The sequence below is a fragment of the Pinus tabuliformis genome, chromosome 2_1, assembly GCF_031772625.1.
Source record: "Pinus tabuliformis cultivar Carrire ecotype Pingquan chromosome 2_1, CPIR1, whole genome shotgun sequence".
Classification (NCBI taxonomy): domain Eukaryota; kingdom Viridiplantae; phylum Streptophyta; class Pinopsida; order Pinales; family Pinaceae; genus Pinus; species Pinus tabuliformis.
Window position 1 is genome coordinate 690,119,633 of NC_142299.1, and position 20,894 is coordinate 690,140,526.

General features: G+C 35.1%; 1 protein-coding gene across 1 annotated transcript; it reads right to left on the minus strand.

Annotated features, from left to right (window-relative positions):
- Positions 1 to 14,106: 14,106 nt before the first annotated feature.
- Positions 14,107 to 15,311, minus strand: LOC149202480 (disease resistance protein L6-like). The gene is made up of 2 exons (XM_089401601.1): positions 14,607 to 15,311; positions 14,107 to 14,521 (listed from the first exon to the last, which is right to left on the minus strand). Exons 1-2 carry the CDS (start codon positions 15,071 to 15,073, stop codon positions 14,107 to 14,109), a joined length of 882 nt encoding a protein of 293 aa, XP_089257727.1. The 5' UTR covers positions 15,074 to 15,311.
- Between the last annotated feature and the right edge of the window lie 5,583 nt (positions 15,312 to 20,894).

A 20,894-nucleotide genomic window follows, 5' to 3' on the forward strand; every position in this document is an offset into this window, starting at 1 on the left:
AGGTAAGAATTCAAATAGACTTCACAAGCTCAACTTGTCATCTAGCCCTCCTTCTAGTGCCAAAATGTTGACAACGTTGGATATCGCCAACATGTAAGGGGTTCTCCCTGATATAAGGTCCCAAATACACCTCACACCATTTGGTGTGGAAGTCCCATCGGGCTATGTTATCCAACCATCATTACAAAGTTTTTAGAGATACACCTTGGTTACAACACATACACAAGGGATCATAAGCACCTCCTTGGGGAAATAAGTATGTAACCTTTTTGTAACTCCAAACGTAAGATGCAAAGGGAAATTCCACAATTGGTAAAGGAGAACAAGCCTCTTGTTAGGGAAGTAATAGTACTTTCCTAAGGGAGTGAAGAGAAAGGCTTGTTGAGTACCTACAAATTAGTTCACATGATAAACAAAAATCATGAAAAATGTAACAACACTCACTCAACCATGTCCATATCTAAGTAACACAATAGTGCATTAGACTTAGTATGTAATTAAGCCAACGTATACCACAAACATAACAAGAATAGTCTTACTACATCCATGATACATACATGAAAAAGTGTTGGCTCATAGAGATTCTGATTATAAATGAAATATTCCAAGTACATTATTGCATAGGCGAAACATTAGATCCAGTAGTGGAACATGAAGCCACAACTTGCTTCTCCCAAGAATGATTTATCTCATATGTTGTACCAGAGAAGCCAAGGCGAGATTCTAGGAGTCCAAGCCTCCAAAATCGCCTTCTTTGAGTTACGAGGAGATATTTATAACACATGACAATGAATTTTGAGTTTCCTCATGACTCTTCAACTTATATGACCTATGGGATTCTATACAACATTTCATATTCTATACAAGATCTTTTACATTCCATACGTGACTTTTCAAATTCCACATTTGCCCCTTCGAATTCATTACATTTACTTATTACAAAAGACAAAATACGTATGAGATGGTGGATATATGAGACAGAACTACTAATAGGACAAAATGTTATCAAATTGATAACTGATTTGCTTCCTCATGGAGCTCATTGGTAATATAAGTGTGTCATGGTCTGAACTTTGTAGCAATGACTCTGACCTGAACTGACAAGTCTTTTGAAAATCACATTTTCACCTCCAATGCTTCTATAAATATATTCTTGGATCTTGATTGTACACTATTCGATAGCCATGACAATTTCATGTGTGCCTTCACTCGTGCAATGGCATATTGTAGAATAATGTCTTCGGTGATCTCCAAGCCTTCTTGTTTCGATGCTTGCATGCTTTTTTATTTGTACTACCTAACTTCTTGAAACATGATTTCCCTGCCCCTTACTCTCCAAGTTATCCTACTGAAGGCATCCCATGGTTCTGTTCTAGAGACCATAAACCATTATGTAGTCGACTATAGGCAACAATAGTATTAGTCAACTATTCTCCAAGATGGATATAATACTAAAGGTGGAGTCTTAGTTGTACTTTGTCCATCTCGGCAACAATTTTGTCCTTTCTAACCAACTGTTGTTGAACACGAGATCTTTGGCAGCCCATTCTTGGAGTTGATCAACATCTTTATTTGACACTTTCAGGAGCTTTAATACTTCTTGTTATTTCTTCTGAATACCAACATGGGTGATACTAACTCATGTAGAAGTATCATTTCATCATACAATTGTACCATTCTATCTTCCATTGGCCCTAGTTCCTCCTCTATGGCTAAACTCCATTATGATGTGTTGAAAATGTGTGAAGATAACCGTTGATTTTTTGCAGCAAGGTGTTCTGCATGTTGCTTCACTGCAGGTAACTCTCTCCTCATTCATGCTTTCTTATTCAATATATATTTAGAGTTCTCATGTGTTTTCCATAGAAAAAGAAACATTTTCCACCATGACTTCTTGGGGATTCCTCCTAATATTGGTAGTTATCACCTTTTATGTAGATATTGAGACTAGATTTTGAGGATCATTTGTGAAGTATCACTATCTGTGCTGCATGATCCTCTTCTTGAGTTGATCAAACATAACATTACACATATCCATGAATCTATCTTCAGGTGGAGGTGTTATTCCCATTTCATAAAATGGGAGATGAACACCCATAAGAGGATTTTGTGCTGAAGAACCTGGTTCATCATCCATGGGACAATTGGTATTGTCTTCCTCCAACCTGTGTGTTGCTTCCTCCTCCTATGATTGGCTTTGTTGTTCTGATTCTACTCTCCTTCTTTCCACTTCTTCTTCCTATTGCTTTATGAGAAATTAATCTTGCTTCCTCTTCTCCTCTTCTTCTTATTGCATCCTTATCTTTGATTCTCTCCTTTCTTGTTCACCTTGAATAACTAAAGCATCATATTCCATTTCCTAATACTTTCTCCTGTCGAATCAAGTCTGATAATTTTCCTAGGAGCTACCTTCTTTGCTTGAGGATTTGTTTGAAGTTCCTCCTATACCTGGATGTCTTTAGCTGGTGAAACTTTGGGGGAACTGGCTTGAATTCTTGGATGTGTGTTTCTTACTGCAATGTACCAGTTCTTCCATTAGGTCCCTATAATACTAGTGATTTCCCCATTATTATTGTCATTGTAGCCCTTATTGTTATTATTTTTCCCCTATTGTTATTATTGTGTGGTATAGAAGCCCACTATTGTTATGGTTGTGCCCTTTTATTATTATTGTTATGTCGGCTTTGATTATATTGTGACCCCTTAGACTCCTATATATAGAAAGCAGGTTTTGTCATTTGTATCATCCAAGAATTGTTCATTTTTGTAATGTAAAGAGGTTGGCCCCTCGAAGAGGATGATTTTGAAGTCATTGATCTATTGTTTCTATCTTTTTGTGAGCTAGTTTCATAACATTTGGTATCAGAGCTTTGGATTCTAGGGTTTCGCTACTCCAAAATAGGTCATCGTGGAATTTTCTATATAATTTTTTTTTGCAACAATTCAAAAGCTAAAAAAATAACCCGTTTGAGCTGAAATATCGATGATCCTTAGGTCCAAATTTCAGATCTTGTCTTGCTACATTTTCAGAGATATGATCAAAGCGAGTTATGTTTTTTGTAGGCTCCCAGATTACATCCCAAATAGGTGAGCTTGGGAAAATCGTCATAACTTTCTCTCTGAGTATCAGATTGAAATTTCGTAAGTTACAGAAAGAGGATGGAATTTAGTTTTCTATGCATCTTTTTCAGGTCCAAAGGTTGAAACAGTGACACGTGGAACTTCGTACAAGTTCGCTCTACTAAAAAAGTGTATAATCACATCATCTTGGGAGATTGGGCATAACGCTTTCTTGGAGAATCCAATTTCGATCAGATTGGTGGTGTTGGAAAGAGGACTCAGAGGGATACCATAATTCACAAGTTCAAACATTGGAGATCCAAAATTTCAGAGATACATCAAATTCAATATTGAGTTCCTACAAAGTGAAAAAAGGAGTTTAGTTTTTTAAAAATTTTGCATAAGTTTGGATTGAAAAATTAGTTTGAAGGAATTCAAAGGGCATAGTGAAGAATAATTATCATTAATTGATGCCCCAAAGAAAGAAAATTGAAGCATCCAGTAAGCAACCTAAAAGCTCTAGCATGAATCATGAAGAAGAGGAAGAAATGGAACATGATATATCAAATTTACGAGACCAAGTGCAACAAATTTCACTCTCACAAAAAGTAACAGAAGCTAAGAAGGATGGTTTAAAGAAAGGCATGGAAGATAAGATGGGTGGTTTAAAGAATGGTGTGGTAGCTAAGATGGATGGTATGAAAGACAATATTGAAGATTGGATGAAGAACATGGAAGGTTGGAATGAAGGATTGATAAGGTTGCTACAAGAAAGGCTTAATAATGGAGAAAAGGTAGTAGAGAAAACTAAGAATGAGAAAAAAAAATGTTAAATAGGATTAAAAAGAATGAAAACATTGATTTTTTGAAGAAAGACGTGGAAGGTTTGATAACGTTGCTACAATAAAGGCTTCCTAATGGCGAAAAGGCAGTAGAGAAAATTCATGATGAGAAAAGAATAAATGTTAATAATGATTTCATAGACTCTAATGGTGGATTGAAGACCCACCATGTTCCAAAGATCGATATGAGGAAGTGTGATGGCACGGATCCCGTAACATGGATACTACAAATGGAGCAATATTTCGATCTCCATAATGTGTGAAACACACAAAAGGTATGCATTGCAACTTTATATTTGGAACCAAATCAGTTTGTATGATATCAATGGCTTTTCTCTCATAAACAAATTGTCACTTGGGAAATTTTTACGAAAGAAATGATAGCACATTATGAGGATACAAAAAGAAACACTTTTTTTAGCCAATTGATAAATATCAAACAAAAGGGTTCAATGATGGAGCACATTGAGGACTTCCAAAAATTGAATATAAGGGTAAAAGATATTTTAGAGGAGCATAGGATTGATGTGTTCATAAGGACTTTAAATGATAACATCCAACATGAGGTTTGCCTTTGGGAACCTATTCATTGGAGAAGGCATTCAGGTTGGCAAGAAAAATGGAAAGAAAAATTATGGCAACAAGGAAGCTTACCACTCACAACTATAAAGATGGAAGTGTTGTTACCCCTAGCCTTTCACAAACTACAACGTTGACACCACAAAAATTGGAAGGAAAAAGAGAAAAAGGGCATTGTTACAGTTGTGATAGAAAATACACTAAAGGTCATAAGTGTGTTGAGAAGAAATTATTTTACATAGATTGTGAAGAGGAGGAAGAAAAGGAACAAGAAACATCGAAAGAAGAGAATATACTCGAGGAACAAACCCTAGAGAAAGAAGAAATGAATCCAACCATATCATGTAATGCTTTGGCCAGAATTACCACTCCTCAAACTATCAAGATAAAAGGACATATCAAGAAGAAAAAGGTAATAGTGTTGATTGATTCTAGAAGTACCCATAATTTTATTCATTGTAAGATAGCCAAGGAATTGAATTGCTTCCTATATCCAACACCAAAGTGTCAAGTGATGGTTTCAAGTGGAGGAACCATAAACTGCTCTAGAAAGTGCCATAATATCAAGCTATCCATGGGAGAATATGTATTGAATGGCCCAATGCTTTCCATTCCAATGGGTGGTCCTGATGTAGTACTATGAGTCCAGTGGCTACAATCCTTGGGTACAATAGCTTTTAACTTTCAAGAACTTTTCATGAAATTTTCTTCGAAAGGAAAGGAAGTTGAATTAAGGGGTATCACAAGGAAACCAGGAAAGATAATCAGCTCTAACAAAATGACAAAGCTTCTAAAGAAATAACAATGAGGCGTAATTGCAAAATTATGTTCACTAGAGGTCCCCACATCGAAATCATCTATTTCTCTAGATCTTCAAAAAGTATTGGACAATCATTCCAAGGTATTTGAGACTCCCAAAGGCCTCCCACTTGTTCATGATCATGATCATGCTATTCATTTGATTCTAGGAAGTGTTCCTCTAAACATCAAGCCTTATAGATATCCCTATGCCCAAAAGAGTGAAATTGAATGTATGGTTGCAGAAATGGTAGAGGCTAGTATAATTCAACCTAGTCAAAGTTCTTTCTCTACTCCAGTAGTATTAGTGCACAAGAAGGATGAGTCATGGCACATGTTTTCGGATTATAGGGAGCTCAACAAGCTCACTATTAAAGATAAATTTCCCATTGCTATCATTGATGAATTATTTTATGAATTGCATGGATCAATTTACTTCACCAAGTTGGATCTTCATTCAGGATATCATCAATTCAGAATGAAGACTAAAGACATTCCAAAAACAACATTTAGAACTTATGTGGGTCATTATGAATTTTTGGTCATGCCTTTTGGCCTTACCATTGCACCTTCTACATTTCAAGGTTTGATGAATTCCATTTTCAAACCCTTCCTTAGAAAATTTGTGTTAGTATTTTTTGATGATATACTAATCTACAACAAGTCTTGGAAGGATCATGTTCAACATGTTGACAGGGTGCTCAAACTATTGGAAGAGAAATAATTATAAGCAAAAATCTCCAAATGTTTCTTTGGAGTACAAGAGGTAGAATATCTGGGTCATACTGTATCTCATGAAGGTGTTAAGGTTGACCCTAGAAAAATTAAAGCCATTAAGGAATGGAAAATCCCCACATCCATAAAGCATATGTGAGGATTTCTCGGGTTGACAGGGTATTATCACAAATTTGTTAAGAATTATGGGAGAATAGCAACACCTATAACAACATTATTGAAGAAAGATGCATTTTCATGGACTCTAGAAGCAACGAAGAACTTTGAAAATCTTAAAGAGGCAATGTGCAAAGCACCGGTCTTAGCTACGTTGGACTTCGCAAAAACCTTCATTGTGGAATGTGATGCCTCAGGAAATGTAATTGGTGATGTTTTAATGCAAGAAGAAAGACTCATTACTTTCGAAATTCATCCAATCAAAGGAAAGTATTTACACAAAGCTATTTATGAGAAGGAAATGTTGGAAACACTACATGCACTTAAGAAATGGCGACCCTACCTAATGGGAAGACACTTCAAGGTAAAAAAAGATCATGATAGTCTTAAATTCTTTTTAGAACAAAGAATATCTTCAAAAGAGAAACAAAAAATGGGTCACAAAGATGTTGGGTTATGAATTTGAAATCATGTACAAAAAAGGGAAGCAAAATGTTGTGGTAGATACACTCTCAAGAAATGATGAGGATGTGGACGAATTTCTTTGCGCCATTTATGTTATCCAACCAGATTGGATAAACAAAGCAAGGGATGAATGGAAGAATGATGAAGAAGTGTGGGCACTCATTCAAAAGATATAACAAGATCCCAGTACATCTGATACATTTAGTTGGAAAAATGATTCGTTATGGTACAAAGATCGGTTATACCTAGGTAAGAATTCCCAACTCAAACAAAAGATTCTTATGGAATTTCATGCCTCTCCCTTAGGAGGACTCTTACGATTTTTAAAAACTTACCATAGGGTTAAGAAGGAATTTTTTTGGGATGGCCTTAAATCGGATATTCAAAGGTTTGTGGAAGAGTGTTCGCTTTTCCAACAAAATAAAGTTGAAACAATTAAGACCCCAGGTCTATTACAACCTTTATCCATTCCAAGTCAACATTGGGAGGAGGTTTCAATGGATTTTATCACATGTTTACCCAAGTTTGAAGGAAAGAGTGTGATCATGGTGATAGTTGACAAACTTACCAAGTATGCACACTTTTGTGCATTATCTCATTCATTTAAAGCCAGTATAGTTTCTATTGCATTTATGGAAACAATTCAAAAGCTACATGGAAAGCCAAATATTATTGTAAGCGACATAGATCTCATTTTCATTGGAAATTATTGGACAAAATTACTTTGTTGTCTTGGTACTCATTTAGGTCATAGCTCATCTTATCATATTCAATCTGAAGGGAAAATTGAGATAGTAAACAAATGTTTGGAAGGATATCTTCGTTGCTTTGTCTCTAATAAATAGACACAATGCGTGAAATGGTTTCCTCTGGCTGAATGGTGGTATACCACTTCCTTCCATACTGCAGCAAAAATGACCCCATTTATGACACTTTATGGATATTGTCCACCATCCATCACATCATATTTAAGAGAAAATTCTAATGTTCAAGCAGTGGAAGATCACATCGAGCATCAACAACAAGTTCTCCAACTCTTAAAGGATAATCTAACTTTGGCATGGAATAGAATGAAACAACAAGCAGATCAACATCGCAGTGAATGAAGTTTTGATGTAGGTCACTGGGTATTCCTATGTCTACAACCATGTAAACAAATGTCCCTCAAGCAAGCTAAGAAGGATAATAAATTATCACCAAAGTATTATGGTCCATACAAGGTGTTGCAAAAGGTTGGTACTATGGCATACAAATTGGAGCTTCCTGCAACTTCCCTAGTACACCCAATTTTCCATGTTTCATGCTTAAAGAAGGTTATAGGTGACAAGCTCCCAATTCAAACAATATTGCCAAAACTTAATGAGGAAGGAAAAATCATATTGGAACCTAAAGCAGTCACAGAAACAAGAACTTGATAGCTACTAAATCGATCAATTTCAGAGTATCTCATATAGTGGAAGAACTTACCCATTGAAGATTCCACATGGGAGGATGATACTTTTATACAAAATCATCCATAACTATTCATGCGTTGAGGACAACACTTTTTTGAAGGACAGGGGCATGTTAGGTCCCTATAATAATAGTAATTCCCCTATTATTATTATCATTGTAGCCCTTATTATTATTATTGTGCCCCTATTGTCCCCATATTGTTATTATTGTGCCCCATTGAAGCCCACTATTTTTTTTTTTCTACGTAAAAGCTATCTAATTCATATATTAACTGTACAAGTGAAAATTACAAACTGTGAGGCGAGTCTTCCAGGGCTTCTGATAGCTCGCTGGGAACCAAAAACCAAATTCTGAGGTCTCCCTCCCGGGAAAGCCTTCACAAAACAAAACAGACCAAGCACTGATATAACGCTCCCACGCAGGGGCAGCACCAGACCATATAAGCAGAACCAGAAATAAACATCAGCGGGCTCCCATTGGAGCCTCAGGAGGAGGATTCAAAACATTACTGCCCACGCAGGGGCGAATCGCCAGATGGGATTGACTTAATAACCAGGGGCGAATTACCAGATGGGATTGATTGAGCAACCCGACAAAATTGAAATTGAGAATTGACCCATTGAAAATGAGACCCGACCAGCTTCCAAACAAAATTACAGCAGGCGAATAGGTAGGCAACCACTTCCAGCCATCAAAACGAAAGCGCAAGAGAGAATTACCCGTGTCAATTTTGATCCTCTCGATGTGTTGAGGAAGAAGGAAGGGACGCGAAGAAGGCATCAGCTTCTTCAGCAAGGCTGTTGTCCTCCACGATGTACGCCCAGCCTTCTCCCTCTGGTTTACCCTTCCACATCTTGCGCCATGTCTCGTCATCAATACCCTGAGGAGCAGGCCCCATCGGAGGAGACGATTCGTGCTGACCAGCCTCAGACGCTGGTGGCTCCAAAGCGGAGCTATGTTCCCCTGCCTCCGGTAATCCATGGACAATTTCTTTGCCTTTGCCCTCCGCTTGCTTCTTCTGCGGGTCTTGAGGGGCAGATTCCCCATTTCCTTCCGGAGTTCTGGTAAACATAATTGAGATGTGGGCACTGAGCCCTGGGAAGCTCTCAGCCCTCGGCAATGTGAAAACCACTGAGCCAAAGGAGGGAAGTTCTGATTTGTCCTCATCAGCACTTCCAACCTCCAAAAACTGGCTGATTGGAAGTGGAGTGGCTTTGGCTCTTCGATGGCAGTAGCAGCAACAACAGTGGTGATGTTCATCCACTGCTGGAGCTCGCGAGGAAGAGCCTCTAGCTGGACCTCTTCTACACGGTTGTCGTTGACGGAGTTTAGCCATGGTGAAACTGATTCTGCTCTTGTGTGTGTGCAGGTGAGCTTGGAGTCGAAGACTGAACCAATTACCTCCCAAATCTTTCTCTGGTGCCCAATTTCCTCTCTGAGACCCGTTCCTTGGTGGCGAGGTGGACCAATTCCGGTTCTCACCCAGCAATTGAGCCAAGTGCTTCCGGCTACAGGACCAGCAACCAGAGAGGCTATGGCAGCGATAGTAACCACCAGACACCCGACGATGAAGTGGATGGAGCTGCCACCGCCTCGGCTCTCTGCAATTCCTTCTTTCCCCAAATTCGCCCGACATACATTCCCTGCACCCTCCATTGCTCTTGTTATGCTCTGCCTCATGCTCTCGATACAGGCGCGCATTAAGTGCTCTGTACAGCCCCATAAACCTACCGCCTTCACCATTAACTCCATTAAACGCAGAAATGGGTTCAGGTTCTGGTTGACGGCCTTCATATGGAGGCCGTATTGTCTACACGGGGCAGCCCATGCATAGCATGTGGCATGCCCATTGTTGCCGTCCCGCCACCCGCATCCGGGGCATTGAAGCCCACTATTATTATCTTTGTGCCCTTATATTATTATTGTTATGTCGACTTTGATTATATTGTGACCCCTTAGAATCCTATATATATAAAGGAGGTTTTTTCATTTGTATCATCCAAGAATTGTTCATTTGTGTAATGTAAAGGAGGTTTTCCCCTCGAAGAGGCTGATTTTGAAGTTGTTGATCTATCTTTTCTATATTTTTGTGAGCTGGTTTCATAACATCTTCATTTTCTCATCTTCTATGGTATATATTAATGAATATCCCCAAGAGAAACTAATATTATCACAATGTTGCTTACACACTCTCCTAGGATCATATCTATGAAAGTCCTTAACTACAAAGTGAAAATGATCCATCTCTTGTATTTCAACATTTGCCGCCTTGTGGACTTTTAGCTCATACAATCCAATCCTCAAAGGGAAGGTTGGCCAAGGGGCTTTCTTCCTTATGTGAAGAACTCCTAACAACCCTTTATCCAACTGATAAGCTACTTCTTGTAATACCACCTTAATAGTCACATATCGTGACATGAGATGAGGGGAAATTTGGCATCCAAAGCATTTGATAAATGTACCTTCAAGCGCAACAAACCAATCCACAATATCATGTAGTGACTCCTTATCCTGATCGGTCATGCAAGGGGGATCAGTCTCATATATCAAATGGAATATGACTGAGAATAAGTGATCTTCCAATCTATTGTATGCCCCTATAAAACTCGTTTCTAACAACACTTTGTAGTGGAAGTAGACTATAGATTTATTTTTGCGGGGTCCATTTCCAATACATTCCTGGTAAAGCATATCATGCACAACTTCTGTCCAACAAAAATGCAAACATATAGAATTTTGATGCCTCATTTGTCCTCAAAGATGCTTTTTCTCCCCCCACATGACGCTACAACTCAAAAGAAAGAATATCTGCCCAATTGAAGATTTTACCATAGGTAACTACCATGTTGAGAATATATATCTAGTTCTCTCCAAACACTTCAGCGTTCTTTCACCCATGAAACCAACAACACATAGCAATGAGATACTGATATACATCCATGAGAATCTTGGTTGGGTTAGTTGCCAAAGGACGATGTCAGAACTTAGCAGACTCGAGATAGCGATATTTAATGATGTCAGTTGTGTCGATATCAACCCATCTAGTGTAGAAACTATTGTTGGCATGCTCTATGGGCTTAAGCATATTATAATAAGTATGCATGTCTTATCCATAGTAGGTGGAAATATGAACGTCGCTTTCACTAAGAACAACCATATCAGAGTCATCTATGCGTGTAAGAATACATTCAATTGCTTATTCATAATGGATGACTAGGACCCTACATGTGATCCTGTGTATCCTAGATCGCTTAATATTGATGTATGCTTGAAAATATTCTAAGTTTTCAGAAAATTGTTTATGCATGAATTATGTCTTTGGTGTATTTCCATGTGACCTTAGTAGACTTATCTATGAGTCACTGTGTATCTGAGAAAATAGGGATGGTAGGCTTCGTGACTTCTACTACTCTCTCAGTACTTTCTTCTAAAGCTTCTTTAGAGGCCTCTTGAAATGTAGTGGGAGGCATGGTTCCAACATATTATGAAAGAGTAACAATACTTGCAGCTCGAACACGTATATGTGGAAGCACACTGATGGCAACGAGGATTATCTTTATAAAATATCATATCTATTAAAAGTAATAACTTAGCAAATCATATTCAAAAGGAAATCACATGTAGCTAAGCATATGAGCCTATCAATGATGGAACATAGCTACTTGTACAGGTAAGAAATATTTATGAAACCAAGGAGGGCACATTTTCAGAGCACAAAGGGGAGTTCAAGGGTCATTCAAGGCATTGAAGTGCACTCATGGACTCAAGCAAGATAGAGAGACCATCAAAGGCACAGGGTACACTAACGAAGAACGAAGGAGAATCATTCGAGCCTTCAAGGCAAGCTCATGCGCTCAAGGAGATAAGGAGGGCGCAAGGGCACGCTTCGAAGAGACAAAGGGGTGAGGATTTAGGCATTCACACATTCAAGGTGTGCTCATGCACTCAAGAGGAAAAAGAGGGTGCAAGGGAACATGCTGAAGGGATGAAGAGGAAAAATTTCAAGCCTTCAGGATGCACTCATGCGCTCAAGGAGAGCACATTTATTCATGATGAAGAAGTGCACTTTAGAGGAAAACTTGTGTTTTCTAGACACGGTTTTCTTAGTCAGGATTTAGCTTCTATTTTTCGGTACATGATGGTTTTGCCCATATTGTGTAGTTTCATTTAAGGAAATACGTTTGTATTTGAATCCATGGTAAATGGATTTTTTTTTATGGATGCTATAGGATATATATTATATTGTAATACTATACAAACTATTATATTGAAAAAATCTTGCTAGCTTTCTGAGTATAGGTTTCCAACATAAAATCTATGTGTTAATGTGTGTGTTTTCCATTATATATTTTTTTTATTATTAAGAATATGTTTGCATCAATTAATTGTACAAGGTTAAAACCTACAGACATTCTCATGTTATGTAGCCTATTTAAATGCATGATGAATCCACTACTATATGTCTTTTGGCCACAGGTTTCCAAAATACTTTAGGGTAACTATAAATTACTATTATTATGTGTTTAATATATATATATATATATATATATATATATATATATATATATATATATATATATATATATTTCACAACCCCACCAAACTTAAGTTATAAAAAATTTAGTTTGATTTTTTAGATTACATCTTTTTGCATTAGTTGTAAAAGTATTTTGAATACCTTTAAAAAACATATTATACTTGTTCCATTGCATTGCCATTATTACATTATGAACAATTATCTTTAATTTCTAATCACTTAATTATTAAAAGAAATAAAATATATAGATAATTATACATACATTATATTTTATACGATAATTCATCATAAATTGTGATATTATAATAAAATATTGATGAATGCATTGATATTAATTTTGTTTTAATGAGTTCTTTTAAGAGATTAAATAAGTGTTACATAGTAGCTAGTATCTTAGTTTAAATATAGCTAAATTAGAATCCAGAATTTAGGTTTTACTCATTGATAAATTAAAGTATTTTGTTAATTGTAATTTGACATTGTGGCAGTGAAGAATCCAATCCTAATAATAATGTCCTATTATAATGATAATATTTTTGGTTGAGAAAGTGGTCTAGAAAGTTTTACATTTTTGTAGAGTGTGTATATATATATATATATATATATATATATATCTATATATATATATATATATATATATATATATATATATATATATTAAAGGGTAATTGTTCTTATATTGAATATATTCAATTGATAACCATTTAATTTATTTTTATTATTTTTTTACTAATTTATTATTGATATGAAGTAAAATTATATAATTCTTTTCCTATAATTTAACTTATTTGTCAAAATTCATTTCATTTTCAGATGCTTAAACCAAATTTTCTAATAAAGAATAAATACTTAATTGATATAAATAAGTGGTTTTTATTTTTAAAATAATCATATAATAATAAAATGAATCTGTATTAATTTTTAAGTGTCTAATTATTTTAGTGTCTAATTATTTTGAATATATTAAAATAAAAATGTATGGTTTGAATCATTTTCTACTTAATTATTAATAGTTTTATCTCATTGTATTTGTTTATAAATACAATTATTTAATTCGATTTTAAACAGTTAACTAACCATATTTATTAACTTTGAATATGTTATTTAATAATATTTATGATAAAAATAATTTAAATATTATAAAATATTTTAAATAATGAATGGTTATTTTTACCAAAGTAAACAAGTGGTTATAACACTGCCATCACAGCATGCTCAAGACTCGTCCTCAACCATGATACTGGAACAACTCCACTAACCAGTGGACGACTCTTTACCAAACAAAACAAGTGGTTATAACACTGCCATCTCAAGACTTGTCCTTCACTTACATCCCTTTTTGCAAACATCAAAAGTATCCAAATAGATCCACAGCCTTGAGTAGCAAATTTCAGACCGTGAGAAACTAAACGTTCTTGATCAAGCGTTTCCTGCATATTTGACTACTACACAACGCAATGTGACGGCGTTCCGAAAACATCATCGCTTAGAGCCCGGCCCATCCCTATCCACCTCAAACAGCTCGCTACAAGACGGCCCATCGTCATCCACCTCAAGCAACTCGTTTATAGCTGCCTCATCCTCATCCGCCTTAAACAGCTTGCTTATAGCCGGCCCATCGTCATCCACATCAAACAACTCGCTTACAGACGCCCTATCGGCCTCAAACAACTCGCTTAGATCCGGCCTATCGTCATCCGACCCATGTGAGAGTACAAATTCCTGTGCGATGAGATCCTGACAAGCTTTTAAATCGTTCAATTCACTTGCACTGACAGGGAAATCCTCCACTCCCTGCCCGAGGGCGACTGGGCATTCGGCGTCAACTAACGATCCCTCTTTCAAATTCATCAATACAATGCCCACTATTTTCTCCCCAAACTCCCAATAGTCACTGAAAACGCAAACGGACTCATTTTGGTTAGGAAAAAATAGAACGGAAATTGATAGATCAAGCGAGAGATGAGTATTGCATTTACCTTTCCTTCATTTTGAATGGGAGGCCTTGAAGATATGAGGCTCTTGCCAGGGCATCCTCCCATCTTTTCGTCTTTTCCACGGGTTCTCTCCCTCTGTGTTTTTCAAAGGCCTTCTGATAACATCCTTTCTCGATGCGACGGAGAGCCGCAGGATCAATGTCACAGAAGATAGGAATAAGCTTCCGTTTAGATTTGATAATGAGATCCAATTCATGTAAGCACCATTTCGATTCTGCATACCGCTCCGAAAATATCGCGATGTGAACAGACGAACTTTGAATCGCTGTTTCAATTGCTAATTCGAAATCGACTCCGTAGGGAATCTCGTTTTTATCGAGGAAGACGCGCAGATTGGGATCTTTAGTTTTGAGTTGATTATAAATGATGCTGGCAAGGCTGTTCTTGACGTCGGTTCCCCTGTGATTTATGAAAACGTTGTATTGCAGCCCAGAATTTTGCTTCACCATATTTTACCTTAGAAAATGGGAAAAGTATGATGAGGGGCCGTTTCGACTGTGAGATAGATCGACAGAAGCAATGCGAAAAAATGGCCCAAAATGAGGATGGCTGTGAGACAGATCGATGAAGCAACGGGAAAAGATCCACAAAAATGAGCAAAGAAACAGGACAGTATTTAAGGTGGATTTAGGTTATGAATAGATAAACTTAAGCGTATACAATAACTAATTGGAATGAGGTATCACAATAACTAATTGGTATAATAGGTTAAGCTGCTGTGTATAATCACATTTCTTTTAATTTAATGTCAGTGTACCACGCGTCAGGACATGGAATTGGAGCAACCGGAAGACAATTTATAATAATAAATTTCCCAAATTTAACGTTATGTCGGCCATGACATTGACTTTGTGGCCGGGCACCTGCTTCATTGAATGTGCAATCTGAATAAGCCCATTCCATGTCTCGAGGATTGGATTATTAAGACAAAGACACTCTTGAATTATTCTATATTATGTATTTATTATTGAAAGCTATAACAATCTAATTTAATATAGTATTAATTCTAAATATTCTAATGTTTTATTAATTATAATTTTTTATTAAAAATTAAAAATATATATTTTACAAAATAATTGACATTATATAAATTGGAATATACAGTTTAAATTTTAAATTTTAAAATAACTATTAACAGTGTACCAATTATATAAATATACAAGTAATTTACATTATTGATAATTCAAATTTAAAGGTATTTAAAGATTTACTATAGTGTGAAGAAAATGATAAGGCTATGGGTCTTATTCTGTACTGCAATCTAAGATGGACGCATAAACATTTGCCTCTTTATTTCTTTGATGTTCACTGGTCAATAATATTTCATATGATTTAATATAATTATATTTTTTTATTGGTTTTTTCCAATGGATATGAATTTCTTAATTTAAATTATACTTCATAATATTGTCCGTGCAAATCAATTTTTGGGTTAACATAACTATATTATTATGAAATACTTATGAAATATTTAATAATTATGATGGGTGGATAAGAATTATTAATGTTTATTTTTTCTTTTAGAATATAGTAATGTTAGATCTAAGACTTTTGTGATCTATAATTTAGAAAATAGTATTCCAGATTAATCATATTTTAAGGATTGGGTCAACATTTCGAACCAACTAATGTGGTTTATCCTGAGAACAAGGTGAGGAATCAATAGATTTGAGAGAATAAATAGCATGGATGCATCATTGTTCAATGTTAGTCGTTTAAAAATAGCTGTTGGTGAAATGAAATCTATAACAGTTAGTTTCTAACTAAATTTCATTTCAGCAACGGCTATTTTTAAATGACTAACATTGAACAATGATGCATCCATGCTATTTGTTTTCTCAGATCGATTGATTTCTCACCTTATCCTGAGGATGAACCACATTAGTTGGTTCGAAACATTCGACCCAATCCTTACAATGTGATTAATCCGGAAGACTTTTCTAGAATATAGTAATTAGTATATAAATGTAAAAATAATTAATATTATCAAAATTCAAACAAATAATTTTATTTTCAATTTTGAAATTTCATTAATCTAATTTAAGATGAAAAATTCATGTTTTTTGAGCCTGGCTTAAATTATAAATGAAATGGTCTTTTATACAATTTCAAACAAAACTGTGATTTTTTGTTATTTAAAATATATTTTTGAGACACTAAAATTATACAAATCAAATAACTTAAATTCAAATTTTAAAGCCTTTTTTATTATTTAATATTCAAAAACTAATCAAATAATATATATATATATATATATAGACACACACTATCTCAGAGGAATTAGCAACCAACACATGTGAGTTGTTGGATCTCTCAGTGTTTAGATTTCACATTACTTTGATCACCAATTGATTGGCCTTACTAGGACTGATATATAAACTATATTATTAGTCCCTGCCTCGCCAAAAGTGCATTAACTTTACATTATTTTGCTAACAATTTTAATCAAAGTTTTATGAAAATGCTTAATATTTCTATTTTCCCATAAATTCAAAAATAAATTTCTAATTTTCCTGAAAAAAATTCTATTTTTTGGAAATCTTTTTTATAATTTTTGGTTCTGTGATAGACACAATCTCAAAATGGAAGGTGTTTTATTTTGGAATTTGTTAATACTTGACAATTCATTAAAAAGTATTATTGAGTCAATGTGTGCTCTAACATTAACATTATTATACTACTGTTCTGCCCAATAATACCCAATAATCTCAAAATTAATGTGGCTACCAATTCGAAATAACAAATCTGTAATTAATATTATTATTATGTTTTATTGTACAAAACTTTCATTATAAAATAAACTTCCTCACACAATGGAAGCTTCCCATAAAGCGAAAGCTTCCCAATGAAAGCTTCCCATAAAGAAAACTTTGTAGGACTTTCTGCTGTGGCATAAATTAAGAAAGCTTTGTAGAAGGACTTTCAATGTGGCACAAATTAAGAAACTTCGATGTCATGTCAGGTAATTAGTTTCAGCCAGGTCGAGAATCTAACTGTGGCTTTAAATTTTAAAGAGAATTCTATTCTTCGTACCTGTTACTGCGCCTTCTTTTAACCTTGCAACTCACCGTTTCTACTGTTAAACTTATTCCTGATTCTTCTCTCGGCCCTGCTGTAATGGGAGACAAACGAGTAATTTTTTAAAGCAAAGAATAATAGATGAAACCCAATAGAAGATGACTTTATTTCTTTTCCCTTTTTACTGTTCTATGACTACTTGACATTAAAGTTTCCAGTGAGCCAAGACCGCTTCAAAGAGCTGCCATGTATTATAATGGAGGGGAATTTGTTCAACAGTTCAACTCAGTCGATTGCTTTTTCTTTTTCTGATATTCTGGTGACCCAAGGATAGAAATCCTTTCACTCAAACGAAGCCCTGCCCTCCAGTACATAAAGCTGCTAGCTTTGAGTACAAAATTCCCAACTAGCTCAGAGTACCAAATTCATAATTTATAAGAACAAGAGAGAAAGAGGTTCCTCCTAGCTATCAACACCTCACCTCCTTATAACACCTTATGAAAACCAAGACTCCTCATAGATGCTAAGATGGTATGCATACTACATTCATGTTGGGCAAGGAAGTCAGACTCAAATGAGAATATTCAACAATCACTGGTATCTTAATGCCCTAACAGTGGCAACAAGTATTTTTAACTACTTTTGTATTGAGTCCTTTTGATTACACTAGCTTAGTTTGTTGTCTGCGTCTTGCAGCTAGTATGTTCATATATATTTTTCCTTTTAAATAACTCAAGAAACCGTAATAACCACAAACTATTCCAGACATTATAACTACAAAATTACAGTTAAGATATTTCCCTATGTTTTCAGTTAGTCAAGATGTGTGGAATCCTAGCGGTGTTCGGTTGCTTGGACACATCACAGGCCAAGCGCGTTCCGATACTCGAGCTCTAGCGCAAGTCTAACAAAACTCTACTCCAATATGCTTATAAGTTATGTATGTGTGTGGAAAACTATATAAAACTGGATAATGTGTTCTATTTCCGAGAAATAGCAATTTTTTGTTTCGATACAAAGTATGATCCTTTTTCGTTGTGGCCCTTAATCAAATATTTGTTTTAAGAGAGATTCACTTTAACTTTTAATATTTTGTCTTGCTTTCATGAGCAAGATAGGAAAATATAAGAAAATAAGCAAATCGTTCTTAATGTAATACCATTGCGTCTTGCCAGGTTACTTCATACGTAATTCGGTTTCATACTTAAATTGCAAATAGTTGCTCAATTATTCACTTGAGGTTTTGCCATTACAAGTGAATGGAGAAATAGAAATATATAACCTTTGAATATGCTCATATATTTCCTTACCTGGTGTGTTTTGGTGTATAGAACTATCCCCTTCACTCTCTTTAGGATAATAATCCAAAAACATTTCATTAGTGCACCTTCTTTCTATGTGAGCATTTAACAATTTGCTTACCATCGTCGTTGTGTTTTATTTGGCCACTACGCATCACTTTGCACTCCCTTATTTGGGCTCTATAAATCACAATCATGGTAATTATATATGCCCATTTTGATGGTGTTGTTGAAATGTGTCGAGGTATGCTATGGGTATACATTATTTCATCTAAACTATGTCAATTGCATGTGTCGAGGTATGCACCTTGATCTCTCACGCATTTAATATTGGTAGTGATTGTGGAATTGTAACTCATCTCGTAAGTACCCTCCCGTGTGTTGTGTCTTTCTTCCATCTTTCTCACTTGTTAACTTCTCCTTCATTTTGTTTAACTTTGTGTTCAATAATTGCAATGACAGTTTTCGAGTTTAATGTCCTTTGGCTTTCTAAGATCGTGATGAGAATGTCTTTTGGCTTTTTAAGAGTTCGATTTTGAATTATTTATACGTATTTGCTCAACAAGTATCAAATCTCATTGTGTAGGTGTTGCACATTAAGGGTTTAAGGGTTTTTTCTTCATTGTGTAGATCTAATTTCATTTTACGTTTCTCTTTCATTAGATGGAGCTAATTCCATTGTGCAGAGCGTCGCACTCCCACATAGGTAAAAATAAATAAAGAGAGATGTAAATAGCTGTTTAATTTTCAAAAAAATAAAAATTGGGAATCATCAATAGGTTGACTAGCATATATTTGATTAATCGAGTATCAAATTAACACACTGACAATGTCAACTTGTTTACGAGGGGATTTAATCTATTTCTTTATTTATGATGCCATACTTATGATACCAAATCGTTCATTGGCTCTTACAACAGTCTGAACTTTGGGTGCTGTACCTGAGAATGAACCCAATGACAAGGCCATGTATTCCAGAAAAGACGCTTATGGAAGTTAGACCTAAATACCGCCATATATTGGGTTAAGTCAATAAATCTGAAAAAATCACTAATTTCACCATGTCATTATATATAATTAGCAGCGAGTGTTACCTAATTCCAATTCCTTAAGCTGTCAATTTTGCAATGCGTATTTTCTGGGGGGCTATTTAGCAGCATTAGAGCTTCCCATCCATTCAATCTTTGATGTGAAAAAGCTTAAAAATAAGTTCTTGGTATTTTTTGAAAGTTTTATATTTTTTTATCTAAATAAATTGTATTTTTTAAGTTAGTATATTTTATAAGTTTTAGAATTAATGAGTCTGAGTTTTAGAAAAATTGTGAATAGGAAAGATTTTATTCACAAGGAAAAACTAAATCTACTTTGAAAAGTATGAGAGATTCTAGGAATAGATTGAGTGATTTTAGAATTTAGAAAAATATTATTTATGGGGTGATTTATGGATGATTTACGGAATGATTTTAGGATTTAGGAAAATCTGATTTATGGAGTAATTTATGGAGTTTTTTAGGATTTAGAGAAGTTATTGCATTTCTTAATTCTACTTATTATAAGCCTACGAGCAATGAGAACTAATGGTCAAATGCATGTACAATCATGTCAAGAGAGAGGAATGAGTGTTTTTTAATATTTATATGTACACAATTTTGTGAAATGATTTTTTTTGAAAGCATATTTATGTTGGTGATTGTCTCTGTGTATGGATGAATGAAGAATTCAAGCATCTTTGTGTAATTTGGAATTAAGTGAGAAGAAAAAGTTTTGTGCATGTGTATTTGTTTTGTGAGACAAATAGGAGAAATCTATGTATAAGCAAAGTGGGAATGAATTCAAGGAAAGATTTCTATATGATTAAATCTTGTAATACAAGTATCAAATCTCGTTGATAAATGCCTCTCAAAAATGAATTTTCTTGCATCAAGGGGCTAGCCTTGGGGCTAGTAAAAGG